Below are 18,581 nucleotides of genomic sequence, written 5' to 3' on the forward strand. Positions count from 1 at the left end.
GTTGCTAGATGATTCCAAGCAATCCATGTGATTCCCATCTTATCCCTCTTCTTCCACCATAAATATCGAAGAGGTTGCAAAACAGAATTCAACGCCTTCTTTGTCCATGGCAATAATGGCAAGTAATATAATATCATGGGTTCCATAATACATTATACAACCTTCAAGCGAACATGAAATGGCCAAGATTCTGACTTCCAATACATGAACTTATCCCTCAACTTACTAGATATCCATTCAATCAATTGACCATTTGTAACATTCATTCCTAATGGATAGCCCAAGTGTCGAAAAATAGAGCCTTTCTTCACCACGGATCCTTGCCATCCTAAACATTCCAAATCCCTTTCAGTGCATGATATGAGACTAGACTTCCTCCAATTAATATGTAATCGGAAGCCAATGCAGACTGATTCCATACAAGCATCCCCTTCTCAAGATTCTCCCGTGAGGCTTGTAAAAACATGAAAGAATCATCCGCCAAAGCTTGTGCTACTATTTGCCCTCCGGACGGAAGGTGTAAACCCACAATGTCACCATTTATTGCAAGTCTTGATAGCATCACTAACAAAGGATGAGTAACAATAGCAAACAACAATGGGCTAAGAGGGCATCCTTGATGAATGGATCTTGTGAGGGCAATATCTGATGTAACTCCCCCATTAAGCATTACTCGAGACACTGCATCTTGTCCTAATAAAAATATGAGGCAAGACATACGAGGTCCAAAGCCCATTGTATGCATTAACCCAGAAACAAAAGACCAATTAACATGATCATAAGCTTTCTCCAAATCTAATTGCACCATAATCAATTCTTGATGAGTGTTCTGAGCATAATCCATGGCCATTTGAACATTCAACACATTATGCAATATATTTCTACTTGCAATAAAACCATATTGGGCGGGGTGTATCAACTTTGGCAAATACTTTTGTAATCTATTTGCCAAGACCTTCGTAAATATCTTGTACAACCCCCCCATCAAAGAAATAGATCTCCATTGATGAAATGACTCAAGCGATGCCACCTTTGGAACTAGTTTAATTAGACCAACCTTCCAAGCTTGAGGCATACAACCAGAATCCCAAGACTGTTGAAACATCAAAGTCAAGGGCCCCTTTAAAATGTTGGAATATCTCTTAAAAACTTCATTTGTCAAGCCATCCCAACCAGGGCTCTTACCACTAGGAAGATGCCTTAAAACTACATCCACCTCATCCTCAGTGAAATCTGCATCCAATTCATGACTAATGAGATCATGCACAATACATCCAACCACATCATAAAACTCATGACATGCTCTACTCACCTCATTTGTCATTAACAATTGTGGACCAATCAACTCCTTAAAGTAATGAAGACATATGTCAATTATTTTTGTAGGATCCACTATCAATTCATCCCCTTGCTTCACATGTACCACATTAGATCGGGCATAAGTAGGATGTAATGCTTGGAAAAACAAATGAGATTGACATTGATTATCAATGAGTCCTTCCCTAAGTTGTCGCATCTTAGCATAACGATAACTTTGGCATTGCAACTGAGAAATAATAACATGCAATTGACTCTGAATATCCAAAAGCTCCTCATCTAATGGTGTATGTATCAATAATGCATTACACCTAGAGAGAACTTGTGAGAACGCGCGAACGTGAGCCCCCATTGCCACAAATTATGACATGCACTCTCCCACATTGGGGAGATAGTAGGGCAAACAACCCCTCTACTAGTGGAATGGAGGCGCCGGTCCTAAGCCATCGGCCTTTCTTCTCTCTCTCTCTCTCTCTCTCTCATGTTAAACATGGAGGTTGACACTTCATGCATTATACTACATAGTACACATGTTGCACCTAACTACAAAACCATATTCTTCGCGGAGCGGGGAAATTGTACACATCGATACATATTAGAGCCCATTCAGTTGACCTTTATTCAAACCATTGCTTCCATGTGACTTATCTCACATGCATTGTGATGTGAGACGGGGCGTTAGGGCACAAGTGATGAGAATGGTCGACTATGCACACTTTGCTCTAAATAAATTCAAGAGTCTGAGTATCACACTTTGATACAATGCTTTGCCTTTGATCATATTTGACCATGCTTTCCACACATCTTCGACCAAGCCCAATCCTTGCACGAATTTCTCTCACAACCACAATGTGCACTCTCGATTGCAACATTCATTAGTAAAGTTCTAAGAACATTGAGAGTTACTACTCACTTTCACAAGTATCATGTGAAATGTAAATTTTTTGGTCTCATAGGTCATATTTGACCTCTGAAGACGATAATATAATCTCTCTCTCTCTCACCTTAACCCTGTGTCTTGGGTTTGACACCCAATTTTCTCATCTCCTTATTACTTATATATGTCGTCTTAATTTACTAGATGCCATTGTGGAATGGATGGGTTGAACCCATGACCTTATGGTCTCCAATTTGGCCTTAGAAGACGTTAATATATCTTTCTTTCTTTCTTCTCTCTCTCTCTCTCTCTCTCTCTCTTTCGTATGTAGTCAAGTATAAGGAAAATTATTGGAAGTATTTGCATGATTACAAAAGCCTTATTGAAATAAAGAGAAGAATATAAATTACTCAATAGTTTCTCCAAACGCAAGAAAAAGCACATGCATGTGCTAAAATTTGGGGGAATCGACAAGGAAAATGTGTTAAGAATTATGGTGACTTAACACTTTTGGACTTGTCTATGCAATGTAAGAATTTATATGAGTTATCAATTGCTACATAGATTATGTGTTATGGTTCTCTTTCACATATGTATCTTTTCTTTACGATTGAGGATATATATATATATATGCATAGGACTTAACAAATTGGCCTCTAGAAAGGCAAGAGTTCTTCAATGTATAAAGGCTGAAATGCTCAAATGGACAGGAACGGAAGCACATGCATGGATAAGTGATATGTTTAATTGTGGATTGCAACATAACATGCCCTACAATTAGACTACAAATTCGATCTCCGATCAAGCCTTCACATAATGGTGGAGATGTAAATAATGTAAACAACTCTAAACTATCATGGGCGGCTCATTAATGGCAAAACTATTTGAATGTATAACAAAATCAAAGGTAAGTGGGCTTAAAAAAATGGTGAGAGAGATTATGGACATGTTGTCTTTTGTAAACACCATACCACCATTGGTCACCTTGTCACCCTTACAATATTAATGGAAGAAAGTCACTTGAGAGGTCAAGGTTTATATTCTTGTTTTGTATACTTCAAGAAAGCTTTTGATATGCGACCTCATGAGCATCTTTGTAGGCGAATAGAAGTAGTTAGATGCCAAGCATTGTTGTAAAATACTTAGCATAAAATACACGTACAATACGTATTCTAAGTATTCTACAAGTATTCTAACTTCTTTTTTTAAATACTTAGAATACGTATTTTATAGATAAAGTACATTAAATACGTTAAATACTTAGAATACGTGTAGAATACTTGTAAAATACGTTAAATACTTCTTAAAATTGAAAGTTTTTCAAAAAATAGAAAATATATTTTGAAATGATAAATACTTGTTAAATACGTAGAATACGTCAAAATTTAAAAAACGTCACTTCTAAAATGTAGAATACTTCAGAGTATTTCAAAACTTACTCTAAACGTAGAATATGCGTTTTTTAACAACTATGATGCCAACTAAATATATGTTGTGTGTGGAGCATCTTTCTTGAATTTATGAGAAGGTTATATGTTGTGTGAGTATGGATCATTATAGAATTGCATATTGTTGTTTCAATGGCATCATTGCTGTTAAGCAAGGGGCCCACTCTCACCAACTCTATTTTGTCTATGCATTGATGAATTAGAACAAATGGTTGCCAAGTTTGTAAAGGAATAAGACATTGAAGAAGTTGCCATTACAAATGTAGTCATCATGCTTATTTGTATGTGGATGATGTAGTCCATTTTGCAAATAATTTAGGAGATACGCCAAAGCTTATAAGGTCATTGGAAGAGTTTTTGCACATGCATACTATGTTAAGACTCAACTTCTCTAAAACAAATATTGTTCTTGTGAAGAGCCAAAGAAAAGATAAACCATGCATTATGTACAATAGTACGTCACTCGAAAGTGTGGAAAGCTTAAAATACCTTGGCCTTGAACTTCCTTCAAATCATAGATGAAATGAATGTGCTACCCGTTGCTTAGAGGTGGGAAAGAGAGTATATTATGAATTTGAGAACACACACAATCATGGAGAAATTTAAGTGTTGGGTCCTCAAGAAATGCATTTCCGACACTTTGGTGACACACATGCTTTTCTATGGGGTGGTAGCATCCCTAATGTTGGAGACTGAGGTCGCCAGTGCGGAAACAAGAACAACGTTATGTGATGACGAAGTAAACCAAGATGAGCAGATTAAGCAATACAAGGAGAACTTACACAAGATCAAACTCTAAGAGACAAAATGTGTGTGAGAGAGAGTGTCCCAATGCTCATTATGTGAATTTCCTTTTAATTGTATTTAATAGAAATAAACTCAAATAGAAATGTATTTATTTCTTAGTCCATATACATCCTACTAGAAATGTCATTGATTTATGCAACTATTTGCATGTAAATAAATATATTTATTTATTTATTTCCAAAAAGATTTGCATGTAAATATTAAAATTCTCTTACCAAATTTAGACCGATTTTCAGTAATTCAATAAGCTTTGTTTATCATCGAAAACAATAAGTTTTTATTTGACATTCATGGGAATGCCACTGCAATGTTTTTTAAAATTAACGACAAGAAGAAGAATAGTTGAAAGAAACGTGTCCTTCCATGAAGCACATTACTTATTGATTCTAAAGAAATTTCATGATCACCATCATTATTTCAAGATATTTAACCATTAATCAATAAAAGATACAATCAAGGTATAATATTTTGTATGTTGTAGCTATTATGAGTCATGACTTTCTTTTTGAACTAATGGAAGGATAATTTGCTTTGGGAAAGGTATAATGATCACAATCACAAAGTTATGATATCTATGAGTAAAGAAAGGGTAAATCACCAAAAGAATTTGTTGGACATTGTACTATGACAAAGATGCATTATGTATACACATCCAAATTTAGAGAGCATGATTTTGATGGCTGCACTAAGTTTACATGCTTCCATTGTTTCATGTCAATGCATGCAACTTGCATGCTTTTTTGCTTACTAGAGTCATTTCTTGTCTCCTACCCAACATGTCATCGAAAGGATCTCCAATGGCGTTTCTATGAATACCTACATTTCTAGTTGAACAAGCATTTATTGTCCACTCAACTTACCTATAAGCCAATAAGGAAGTGAATGATGAATAAAATGACCTCTCTCCTCCCAACTATCCAATATTTAATCAATCTTCCCTTTGCCCCAAGTTTCACACATGGGGACTATATATTGATCCCTTAGTCCTGACATACAAATAATGTTGGAGCTACCTCAGTCCTTACATTAATCTTCAGGAAAATGGTTGGGAAGAGAGTCAATATCATGTCAACGTGTTCCAAGATACAATGTCATTATAACACGATAATAAAGTAACTTGCTTGTTTCGGAGAATGATAGTTTGATTTCATAGAGCTCTTTTTTTCAACTAATCTCAAGAAGGTTTTTCTTTGTCTCTATCTAGAGTACCATGCGAAACTATCTATTGTTCACTATCATTGTTTATGGATAGTTTTCGTCACTATGAAGTTATTACTTGGTATTCATGAACTTCATCATCACCAATGTTCATTGTCGTGATCTTGGTGGCGTTATCAATTATCATTGCTTATTGTTTTGGTCATGTTCTCTTCTAATCCTCACAATATAGGGTATTAAGACGAATGACTTTTTAAATATTTAATTTGGAGGGATCAATGTTTGTCTCTTGTTTGGGTGCCATTGACACTTTCAACATTTTTACAACCTTTTGGAATGTGGCCTACTTTACCCATGGTAACAACTGACTATATATGGGTTTCAACATATGACCCAAGGCATGTTTGGCATATGGCCCATTGCAATCATTCAGCAAATGACCCCAGGCATTCCTAACATATGAACTATTGCAATCATTCGATGTGTGATCCATTTCACTCACAACACAAATTAATGCAAGAATTGCAACCACTTACGACACATTTCTTCTTTTGACAAGTAAATCAATGTCTAGATTTGCCATTGTCATGTATTTGTAATCAACTCGTTCATTATATGACTTGTTTCTAAGGTTGCAACAATTTAATCTAACATAACAATTGGCATACACCTCTACAACTAGCACGTAGTTGTGATGTAGCATGTGTGAAGGGAGAAAAGAGTGGAAAAGTCAAGTTTTACAATAGCTCGGGATTCTAGTTAAAATGTTGAATTAAAACAAAACAAAACCAAGATAATATTAAGACATAGCTCAATTGTTAAGAGCTGAAATCCCACTAAAGGAGATGCAAGGAAAAACATTAGGTATAATGCATAATTGATGTTAAGGAAGTGTGCCATCAATTCAAATAAGTCGATGGACATTTTGTTGAAGAGACGTATCCATGCAAGCATAAGGACAAGTGTGTGCTCAAAGTAAAAGACAATGATGCATGTTCAAACAAGAGAATCCTTTTTATAAGACAAGGGAGCTCCAAAATGATCGAGACAACTCATTGTCCACTAATTTTGGGACTTGAATATCTAGACTTCGATGACAAATTGAGGACAAATTGAGGCTCAAAATAAATAAGAGTGATGCATGTCAAAAAGAGAGAATACACTAATTTTGGGACTTGAATATCTAGACTTCGATGACACATTGAGGCTAACAATCGGCAGGCTCAAAATAAATAAGAGTGATGCATGTCAAAAAGAGAGAATACACTAATTTTGGGACTTGAATATCTGGACTTCGATGACACATTGAGGCTAACAATCGGCAACAGTTCGGTTTGAGCCGAACCGAACCGCAAAACCACGTCTTAACGATTTCAACGGTTCGGTTCAAGTATAGGTTTTTAAAAACGGTTCGGTTCGGTTTCAACAATAAGAAACCGCAGTTTAAACTGGTTCTTTTTATATATTTATTTATTTATTTATTTATTCAGACCTTATTCTCACATTTTAGGAACATTGTTAAAATTAAAAATAATAAATTATTATAAATTTTAAAATTTAAAATTTGACCTAAGTTGAAAACCAGAACCGAACCGAACCATTGCCGATTGTTAATTGAGGCTCAAAATAAATAAGAGTGATGCATGTCAAAAAGAGAGAATACTATTTTTATCTCCTAAGAGAGCTATAAAAATATCTAAAATGAGCAAAACAACTCATTATTAGGTTCACTATTAGGCCACACTCACTTTGGCAAAACCCTATGTAGACCTCTTGCAACGAGCTCCCGTCTTGGGCTCAAAATGTTCTCTTATGGGGGGGAGCCTATTATGGCTAGTTGGTCATGATAGAACTCAACGAGTTGTATTATGGGAACTCACCACGATAAACCTCCGAGAGTTGTATCGTGTAGAGCTCGCCATGATAGATTTCTCGGAGCTCTATTGTATGAAGTACATACATGACAACTCTTAAGCGGGAAAGTGTGACAAACAACATCGCTCTATACTTGTCATCATTTTTTGTAGAAGAGGAGGTTGACATTGGACCTCCTTGTGGCCGAACCTCAACATGACCTCGGGCTCGATATTGAATAGAGGATTCACATTAAAGTTCATTTCCTTGTAGCTCAAAGGAAAAACAAATTCACACACACAAGCCTGTCCCCAATTTTAAAAAATAAAACCTATATCGCTAAAATACTACTCCTACCCTTAATTTATTTGTATAAACAAAGCTATCCCTTGTTTAAAAACATCAAGCCCTAAACCTACACACTTGCGCACCCATCCACACTCACATCCCCTAGGGAAACTTCATTTTGACTAGAAGAGTTTTCGGTGCACGTATGCATGCCATCTCAAAAGGTTAACCTCAGCAAAATCTAAGGGCATTATCCTCGAGCTCATCTCCCTTGATTTAGAATCCATTGGTCCCGCTCACATCTCACAATTTTACAAGGGTAAGCATTCCCTTGAGTATCAACCAATGTGATGAAGTTTACACCATGCGTGGTTGAATTTTTAATGAACATAGTATGGAACTCCCATACTCTTAGGATTATTTTGTTTTTTATAAGTGCATACATCAAATATCTCTTGATCCTAGAGGCATAGAATCAACAACGTTCACATCTTGCAATGGTGGTTTATAGACAAATGGCATGTAAAGTTAGCAAGTACACATGGTTCTATATTCACATTTTTTATGCTTATTGTACTCAAATTATATGACAAGGAAAATTACACATGGAATTTTGGACTTGTGTCAAGTCGAGGTTGGGAAAGCCAACTCAAGGGAGAGAGAGTTCATGATCTTTCCTATCCAAAATAAACGAAGGTTTGCTAAAGCTAACTTGCTAACATGCAATGTTTCCCCACCATAATAAACCCAAGACCAAGTTTAATGCACTTGTACCCCCTTGTATCTAGAACTAGTGAGGTAACCTACATGCCCAAAGATGTCATAACTCATGAGACCTTGGACCATGCTCCTAATATAGTGTCCTTGGAGACATTACCTAAAGGATGGTGAGCCCAAGAACAAGCTTGGAGCACCTCACCATAAAACAACACTTGAGAGGTGATCATGTCAAAAACTTTGTTTAGAGAATTGGAGCATTAACAATTGATCTTGTTCGATGGGTAGATGCATTTGACGAAAAAAGTTACAAATTTTACCCAATCGGAATGAAGTGTAAATGATATGGCAGAGAGAGTCTTGTTAAGTGGTCATGGAGGCATCGTCTAACAATGGTAAGGAACCTAAGGACAATCTTGAAGCAAGGGTCACATCACTTCCAACTACCTTGAGATGTAACCATACACAAAACCAAGTTTCAAGAATTCAAACATCAGAAGGTGGTTCTTGTTTGAGGGGTACACACGCTTAGGAAAAAGAGTTACAACTTGTACCCAATTGGAATGAAGTGCAAATGATAGGATGTGGCAAGTCTTGAGGTCTACATGTGGAAACACTATTGCAAGGAAATAACTCCATGTTTATTCAAGTTTATGTTTAAAATTACAAAAACCTTGTAGGACAAATGATAGGGTGGAGAGAACCTAAGGGTGGAAACCTATCACTTGAGAATAGACCCTCTTCAATGGAGCTTTTTGTATTGAAGTATGGAACAACATACCAACATTGATAGCAAGAAAATGAATTCATAAAATAAACAATGTTGCAATGAAATGAATTTGGCCAAAAAGAGGTCTTATTGAAAAAACTTTGAAGAAATGAGATCAACAATTGGTGTATTCATCGAAGGAAACGAGTTCATAGAAGTGGTCCTTAGTTGTTGATCAAAGGAAGGTAGTTCATAGAAGTGAACCTTGGTCCATTGCCCTTAACACCTAGAATATTCTACAATTCGTATAAAGTAGTTCTAATGCCTGATTGATTACAAATTAAGCTAATAAAGGCTCTAACCAAATCATACCAAACTAACAAATTTCTAAAGTTGGACGAAACTGATTAAACTATTAAAGCAGTCTCAAGTCAAACCAAACCATTGCCAATACCTAGTTACTACATAAATTAGTATTACACCGTAATCATCCTACAACTAATTGATTGTACATCCTTCTGCATTACAACATTTGAGCTTAGAAATGGTGCATGCTTCTCTCGATAATTCCATCAAGATAAGGAAACATGTCATAGACAAGAGGCATTATAATTACAGATTTACCATGAGATAAGACGAGTGTGTATCCATATGATTTATTCCCTTGTCATAATTTATTGTAGGTTTTTGAGGTTTCCCATTGGTGCATTTATCACAGTTTTTTAACTCAAAAACATCGCATTCATCAAAATAACATTTCCTACTTGGTGAAAGAAACAGAGATTTCCTCAATTTATGCCAGATTTTAAATTTAACCTTCTGTCATTCAATCCACATCTTCACATTACGTTTTAGAACAAAGAATAAAGACAAAACCCCAAGTACTTCTGCGAGGATGAAATCAACAAGTTACATTTAGGACTCAACATACTTATAGCAATCAATGTAATAATATATGCATGGGCATCCTTGTAATACCTTCTTATATTAATGATGGATAGATAGATATGCTTGAGATGGTAAAAGAAAACAAAGATTTGTTCTCAGATCTGTTCTCTCTCGTGCTTGCTCTCCATCAAACACAACTATGTACCAAGAAACTCTTTTCCTACATCTCTCAATATAAGTCAGATATATGGAGTCTATATATGCATATACTCTCTCTCTCTCTCTCTCTCTCTCTCTCTCTCTCTCTCTCTCTCTCTTATATACTCAACCATGTACTGATCGATGACTACGGCGAGGAGTTCTACCACCAGAGCTAGGACTACTATTGCTCCCTCCGCCGCTACCTTCCTGTTTATCCCATACATCAAGATGGTATCTTCTCGCTGATCCCATATTACTACTATCTTCTATTGTACCATTGGAAATATGTATTGGTCCCCCCTCCTTAAGATGCGTGTCTGGAGACGATTTCCGACGGGAGGCACGGTTTCCAATTTGATCGTCAGATTTCCTCTCTTTCTCTCGCTTATCTCGGCCAGGTGTGGACCCACAGCCCACGAACCTATTGCTATGAGCTAAATGTATAGAAGGATCATATGTTTGTGATGCCAAGTATGTGAGTGCTGTGACTACATCACCAATCAATGGTCGAGTGGAGGCTTGCTCCTGAAGACACATGGCTGCTACTGCGAGAGCTTGGTATAAACCTCGCATCGGATACTGCCCTTGTAGCAATGGATCTGCCATATATGGGAACTTCCTCCGGTCCTTAAACAATGGCCGAGCCTACAATAAAAAAATAATCATCATTATCATTCCATTCCTCATCAACAAGATTTAAGAAGTGGTCTTTTCCAGCTTTTATTAACTGAATCATTTTATCACTATTTCAGAGAGTTTTTCAGCTCCGTCTCATTCATGAAATCCACAAGACACAAGTTTATAGCATCAAAGAAACAAAATATGTTAGTAATTATAATAACACTAGATCACAGTCAATGATGCAACAAAAGGTAAAGATGGTGTTATTTACAACACTAAAAAATAGAGCCATTCTCTTAGTTTGCAACTTAAGCTGAACCTTGTAAAATGTAGGCAGAGTAGTAAAAATGTGCTTTTCCTGGTAAGGAGATCGACCATATTTATTTGAGTTCCCTTTGAAAAACTTAATAATCAAACTTCAAAATTGATAACAGGAAATCCGAGATCATTTATGTGAGACAAGATGAAAAGATGTCATTCCCAAAGTGGTTTCCACATTCATGCTAAGTGTAATTTGTTATTTATTACCAGTAACACAAACCCACGACCTTTGTAGGTGAAGGATGCACGCCACCCAAGTTCTGTCACATTCATGAAAGGGGGGTCCACCAAACTTACCATAGAGAATTCAAGAAGTCAATAAAAAAAGTACAGAGTCAAGATTAAGTATCAATCGCAATGAGCTAATATATGCCGAATGCTTGAAAGCAAAAGCAATATCCATATGATAATCATCAACTAGAGATATATTTTATATCAAATAGATACACCTGTTCTCAGCTAACAAGAATGCGGGAGAGATACATGTATGTATCTGTTGGCCACCTTGGAGGCCCATAGAGAGATAAATGTTCTAATTAATAAAATCCAAAAAAACTCAAAATTAGTCATAGAAGGGAGACTAAATCGACATAACATGAGATGTTCCATGGCTAACAAATTCATGGAGATAAAAAAGCTGGTGTGTGTGTGTGTGTGTGTGTGTGTGTGTGTGAGAGAGAGAGAGAGAGAGAGAGAGATCTTGGTGACCCTGGAGACCCAGAAAGATGAAAAAGACTGTTGTAAACAATAAGATATTACATCCCAAGGAGCATAGATATTATCAACTACTTCATGCATAACATAGACAGAGATTACTGCATATTTATTCATGCCAAGAGCAAATGAAGATCCACACTTTCAAAATAGAAGGAAGAGGAAAAATGGCATAAAGAATGGATGGAAGATTGAAACAATCCACTCATATAACTACTAGATTCAGGAAAAAATACACCGGGGAAAGACAGACTTCATGGAGGGGGCAAGGTCTCTTAGTGGCCTATATTGAAAATTAGCTCTATACAAGTTACAAATACCCCAGTTCTCCATCTACAATCAAGTACATCAAAGTAATACTTTAGTTTTGTATAAGTGGAGGGGATCAAAAAGGTTATGAAGCTAATACATGGTACTAGTAAAGGTCAACACGAAGATGTATAAAATAAAACTCTAAAAAGAGAAATTTGTAAAACCTTTAAAGCTCATAACTGATAGTGAAATTTACTTGAGGAGAGGAATTTATAGCACATATAATTTTCTACCGTTTGAAGTGCGATTAGCAAGTCTCCAACATTCTATTCGTACGTGGTCGGGAAGATTTTGGTAGAAGCTTTCTTTGTTCAGGTCTATTTCTATAATAAACCCAACAATAGGTACTCCAATAACAAATTTGTATGGCAAGGGTCTGGAATTAGAAATTCTATTAATGCCTTTACTAGGATGGACATGCAAGACAACTTACTGCAATAAAAGTATTGCAAGCTCAACATGTCATCTCTGTAACAAGATATGATATTCAATAGGGTCATACATTTGGAAATATTTAATTCCTAAGGTTTAACTCCAAAACTCACTTCATGAAGGCATTTGGTTATGGTAATTAGATGCTTGGACTATTGAGCTTAATTGTTTTAATATCTAGAACCCTTCGGGATGATTGGACTTGATATTTTTACACTGCTGGCTACCAACATTTCCCATTTATTCCTTCTTCATTAATCTTGACCCTCTCAAAGCTTTGGAAGCTTTATACATAATTCTATGATGGAATCTGTTCAAACTTTGAGAACCCTACCTGCCATGTTAGCAAGGTAGCTCATGACCTATACATTCTCTTGTATCTTTTTCTATAAATCCTCCACCAACTTTTTCTACAAATTCCCTCCTTTATTCTTCTATGAATGCTCTGCAATCTTTAACTAGGCCTCCCTTTTAATCTAAATCAGGAAAACCCTTTTTGAAGAGCCATGTGAATGTGTTAGCTCTGTACAAAGATCCACATCCTTAATCATTAAGTCATACAACTCTGCTGGGATCTGTGCTCTCTTTTCTCTTTACACCATTTGTATTTGAAAGAATTTCGTATCATAGAAAGAGTAAATAGACCAATAGAGAAGGAACCATATCATATCAGAAATTAAACAGCCACTTTCAGTTTAGGCATACAATATACAGTACAGCAATTCAGATTTGATTGGGTATATTTGCCCCAAAAATAACATGAATATCAATTCACATGGTTCTAGAAACTATGAAGGTAGCAAAAAAGATTGCAGTGATACTGCTTGATTATACATTTCAATATTTCCCATAAAGGAAATGTATCCAGCAGAAGCATGCCATTGACAATTAGAAAGGCACCTCAGAAGTACCACAATATAGACCATAATCATGTAGTCCTGAGTTGTTACATATGGCAAAACATATGGCAAATTTATGCAGGTATAGAAGTGCTTTAAAACTAATGTTCATATTATATGCATTACATTGCATCCTAAGGCCATATTATGCTACAGAGACAAAAAAGCATAATACCTAACTATGCGTTAGAGCTACCCACATTTGAATGGCCTCCAGCCATTCCATGTTTTGCATGAATACTTACAAAGGGCGCAGCACATCAGTAAAAGTCATGCTATGAGATGTACGTTATCAAAGAGATAATAACCCCTGTTCCTAATCACTACCCGTTGTTCTGGAAACATGCATGCAAGGAATAGGACACGCCATTTAAGGCTGTTTAAGGGTGTTTCAGGCACGGGGAAACAATCAATTCCAATCCAGTTAAAAAGGGAAAAAAATTCCACTTTTTTATTTTTTCATTTTGTCAATTTGGTTAAATCTCTCATTCTTTATCATGTTTTATCTCTCATCATTTTTCTAAGGATATGATGCATCACATAAACATGGATATATGTACAGAATGTTGTGTGTAATATATACACACAACACAAGTTTTACTTAAAATTTCTTGCAATTAAATATCTGTCTATATTAAGTGTATTTTAGCTAACTCATGAGCATGTAACATGTATATACAAATACGAGGTCCATGATTCTATTTGTTTTCGACTTTTGGAAACTTCCTCAGGGCTCCAGTCCCCCGTCCCTTACAGAGTTTTGTAAAATGCTCTGTGCCGTTGAAATGTTCCCATATCAAAACCAGGAAAAGAAATAATTGATCCAAGAAGCATGAAAACCCATAGACAATCTCGTTTAACCATGCATATGCATAAAACGTAAACCAAAATCTCAACATTTACTGTTATATCGCATCCACATAATAGCATAATAAGACAAAAACAAATAGAAAAGACCAAAGGGATTAAGTCAACCATACCCAAGCTACAAGGTTGTGTTCTCCAGCAACTCTATCATTGTCAATGGCTTTTCTCCCAGTGATGAGCTCCAAGAGTACAACACCAAAACTATAGACATCTGACTTTAAAGTTAACTGGCCCGTCATCGCATACTCTGGAGCACAGTAACCATAAGTCCCCATTACTCGAGTAGAGACATGTGTCTTATCACCCACAGGTCCCAGCTTTGCAAGTCCAAAATCAGAAAGCTTTGGGTCATACTGCTCATCCAAAAGAATATTTGAAGACTTGAAATCACGGTAAATAACCGGGGGGGTTGCTTTATCATGTAAATATTCCAAACCTCTAGCTGCGCCAGCAGCAACCTTCATCCTAATGTTCCAACCAAGAGGTTCCCTATCGGGAGGAAGATCTACAAAAAATAGGAAAAGTAGAAAGGTACTCTCGTTAAAAGTAGTCAAAGCTATAGTTATAGTATTATGCTACTTGAAACGCATGGATTTTCTTGGCTTACCATGCAAGTGGTCTTCCAAAGACCCTAAAGCCATGAATTCATAAACAAGAAGCCTTTGGTCACCATCAGCACAATATCCTATTAGATTTACTAGATTAGGATGATGGAGCAAACTAAGCATCAAGACCTCAACTAGAAATTCTCGGTTTCCTTGGAGACCATTCCGATCAAGCTGCTTCACTGCCACAATCTATGGTTTTTCAAATAAAAATATCATTAAGCTTTACACCAGTATTTTTTTAAAGCAAAATTGTACAAACATCCACTGCAGACCTAATATATTTTTGTTGAAATATAAAATAATACCTGGTTGGTACTTTCAAGGCGTCCTTTGTAAACCCGACCAAATCCTCCTTCACCTATTAGGCATTCTGCTCTAAAGTTCTTCGTGGCAGCTGCAAGCTCTTTAAATGTGAAGGTTTGGGCAGCAATATGCCGTGCACCACCGCCACTTTGATCTTTCTCTTTCTTACAATCAAATGAATCTTTTGACTTAAATTTCCCACCTGCATAGTCAATGAATATAAGAAACATATGTGTGTGAATATATCATAGGAATGAAAGTTTAATCCGGGCCTTATATCAGGAAATCACAAAAACACTCTTTGCATGTCGAATATGAAAGCACCTTGAAACTAGGAAGAAAAGAGAACACATCTTGTTGTATGTGTAACTGGTTGTCGAAATTAAAAATGGTGAACAATTGAGTAATCTCATATGCTACGGAAATTACACTTGAAAGGTACATACCAATGCATCCATCCATAGAGAGAAACAATTTCCATGGACTGTGAGGTTGAAAAATAAATTATATATATAAAAATATACAATAGAAGGTTGCATACGTTTCCCACAAGCACAAAATGGCAATTCAATCATACATTGTGCATCATCATACCATTTACCCTGCATCACGGATAAATCATACATGTCACATGCAGCATGAACACACACACTCTCTATATAACAAAATATTTCATGCTATTTTTGAGCATCATCTTTTACATTACCCACAAGAGAAAATATGTCTCTTCCACACCATTTTAATCCAATAAGACCAATGGTTATAGTTTTGTGAGCTTATCTCATAAAAAATCATTAGAACCTAAATGCAGATATATGAAGGGTGGTGTGATGATGATCAAGGTTGGCCTTTGCAAGTTGCAATTATTGGGTTGTGGGTTCAAAGTCACAAAGCAAGGGTCCAATGTTGCATCCATTAAAATTATTCCATGTTTTTTGAGTTAAGAGATCATGCACACTAGCAATTTCCTCCTAAAAATTCTGTCTTTACAATTTCACTTTTACACAAACCAAGGGTTGAATACGATAAATTTTCATTGAAAGGGATCATACATACAGCAAATCATTGATATTATCACACTATAATCCAACATCAGGGAACAGGATCTAACAATGAAATGGAGAGCTGTTTTGCTCCACTCTTGGAAAATTTATAAACTATAACAAACCATGGGGATAATGACAACAAATTCTTGTTATATAGACACTTAACCTCAAAGACATGGTGTGCATGTATGTATGTGTGTGTGTGTGTATGTATGTATGTATGTATGTATGTATGTATGTATGTATGTATGTATGCATGCATGTGTGTGCATAGCATTTACAGTATGGTTATATATACACGTATGCATATATAACATTTGCAACAGGGTCAGTTGCAATAAAAAGGGATCCACGACGATATCATAGATCTAGAACGAAGTCTTACCATTTTGATGTTTGCCTCTACTATCTTGACCACTTTCAGCAGTCCCCAACTCTTCATCCTCCTCAATTACTCTGGGTCTTAAGCAAGAAAAGCAACCCATATCTGAGCCGCAATATATATACAGATACAAAACTGTATGCGCAAATCTAGGAAAGAATCATGCTTATAGACCCAGATCCGTGAGAGGGAGGGAGATCTGATCTGGATTCAGGTCAGGGTTGAGGTTAAGTAAATTTGAGTTGCATTAAGCTCGATTAAGTATGTAGTTAGTTAAAAAAAAAAGAGTAAGCGAACAGGGGGAGGTAACTGTGGTTTAGGGTTGGGATATTTTGGGTCCAGGCACAAATAACACACACACAAGGAAAAAAACAGAGAGAGAATGTAGAGAGAGAGAGAGAGAGAGAGAGAGAGAGAGAGAGAGGTGGCTCCTCTGAGCTTGGGGGAAAACAAGCCCCTACAACAACAACAAAAAAAAAGTGCGCTACATTCTCTCTCTACGCACACAGTCTCTGTCTCTCTCTCTCTCTGTCTCTGTCTCTGTCTCTGTTTCTGTTTCTGTTGCTGTCTCTCTCTCTCTCTCTCTCTCTCTCTCTCTCTCTTCCTGCCTTTCCTTTCCTCTGTTTCTTTCAGTAGCCGCGAGAGAGGCTCTTCATTGCGCTTTCACTTTGGTGCGGTCTTTTGTTTCTCCTTATGTTTTGTTTTGTTTTGTTTTGTTTTGTTTTGTTTTGGGGGGGGTGCTATTATTATTGTTGTTATTATTTGCCACTAAATTAGCCCCCAACCCAACCCCATTTCATGTTCTTCCTCTCTTCTACTCGTGTATGTACATATGTCTGTGTTCGGCTCGAACTCAGCTTGTGCTTGGCTCGCCTCCGGGGCTCTGGCTCCGGCTCTGGCCCAAGCTTGGGACTCTCATCATTCTCAAACTACTCGAACCGTTTCAAACCTCCCCAACCGTAGAACCTTCGAACCAGACGGAACAGCTCAAACCAAACCATTCGCAGCATTCCCGACCTCAAACCTTTACTGCTTCGAGAGATCATCCGCCAAGTTGCTACCTACCCTTCGTTATGGGTTTCGGCGCTCCGTTTGAAACCCTCCCCGACCGTGGAACCTTCAGACCGGACGGAATAGCTCAAACTAAACCATTCCCAACCTCAAACCTTTACCTCTTCAAGAGATCCGCTAGCTGCTAGCTACCCTTCATTATGGGTTTCGGCTCTGTTTGAAATATATTTCTATGTGTAAAGTCAAGAATGGTTCAAAATTTTGAAGAAAGGCTTTTTCTTTTTGTTTTTAACAACAGCAAAAAAAACTTGAAAATAATTGTTAGGGTTCAAAGTTAAAACTAACTAATAATATTACATATTTACATCAATATGAAAGTTAACTTTATATATTTAATAGATATTTCAGAAATGACCACTCAAACCGTTATCTTGTTCAGCTTGCTTGGAAATAGTAGTTCCGTTGGTAAGTCGATGAAGACCCCAACTAAACCCTTGAACCCCCAAACCAAACTATTTGCGAAGCTCTAAAACCCAAATTGAACCAAATAAGTCGTTAAGTTGCAGTTTTGCGATTTGATTCAACTCAAACTGAAATGTTGTTGATTGCTAGTTCATTCATTGCTTCCTTGTATAGTAGCATGTATTTGTGCATGTGTGTTGAGTGGGCCAATCATTATCAAATATTAGCTACAAAGTGAGTTGCATCTAGGTGCTCATTGAAGCCACTAATGTATGAGATATTACGCCACTTGTTGTATCGTGTCCATGCACCTTTGTGTCGAATGGTCAATCATCATCG

The 18,581-nt window shown here is 36.7% G+C and overlaps 1 protein-coding gene across 1 annotated transcript; it reads right to left on the reverse strand.

Annotated features, from left to right (window-relative positions):
* Window positions 1-10,141: 10,141 nt before the first annotated feature.
* On the reverse strand, window positions 10,142-17,146 carry LOC147867607 (putative serine/threonine-protein kinase PBL7). Its single transcript, XM_087315388.1, has 5 exons — window positions 16,773-17,146; window positions 15,344-15,543; window positions 15,038-15,227; window positions 14,544-14,935; window positions 10,142-10,909 (listed from the first exon to the last, which is right to left on the reverse strand). Exons 1-5 carry the CDS (start codon window positions 16,870-16,872, stop codon window positions 10,388-10,390), a joined length of 1,404 nt encoding a protein of 467 aa, XP_087171514.1. The 5' UTR covers window positions 16,873-17,146; the 3' UTR covers window positions 10,142-10,387.
* Between the last annotated feature and the right edge of the window lie 1,435 nt (window positions 17,147-18,581).

The sequence above is a fragment of the Azolla caroliniana genome, unplaced genomic scaffold (genome assembly GCF_043228905.1).
Source record: "Azolla caroliniana isolate FFs.n. ecotype wild unplaced genomic scaffold, voAzoCaro1.0.p SCAF_2, whole genome shotgun sequence".
NCBI classification, from domain to species: domain Eukaryota; kingdom Viridiplantae; phylum Streptophyta; class Polypodiopsida; order Salviniales; family Salviniaceae; genus Azolla; species Azolla caroliniana.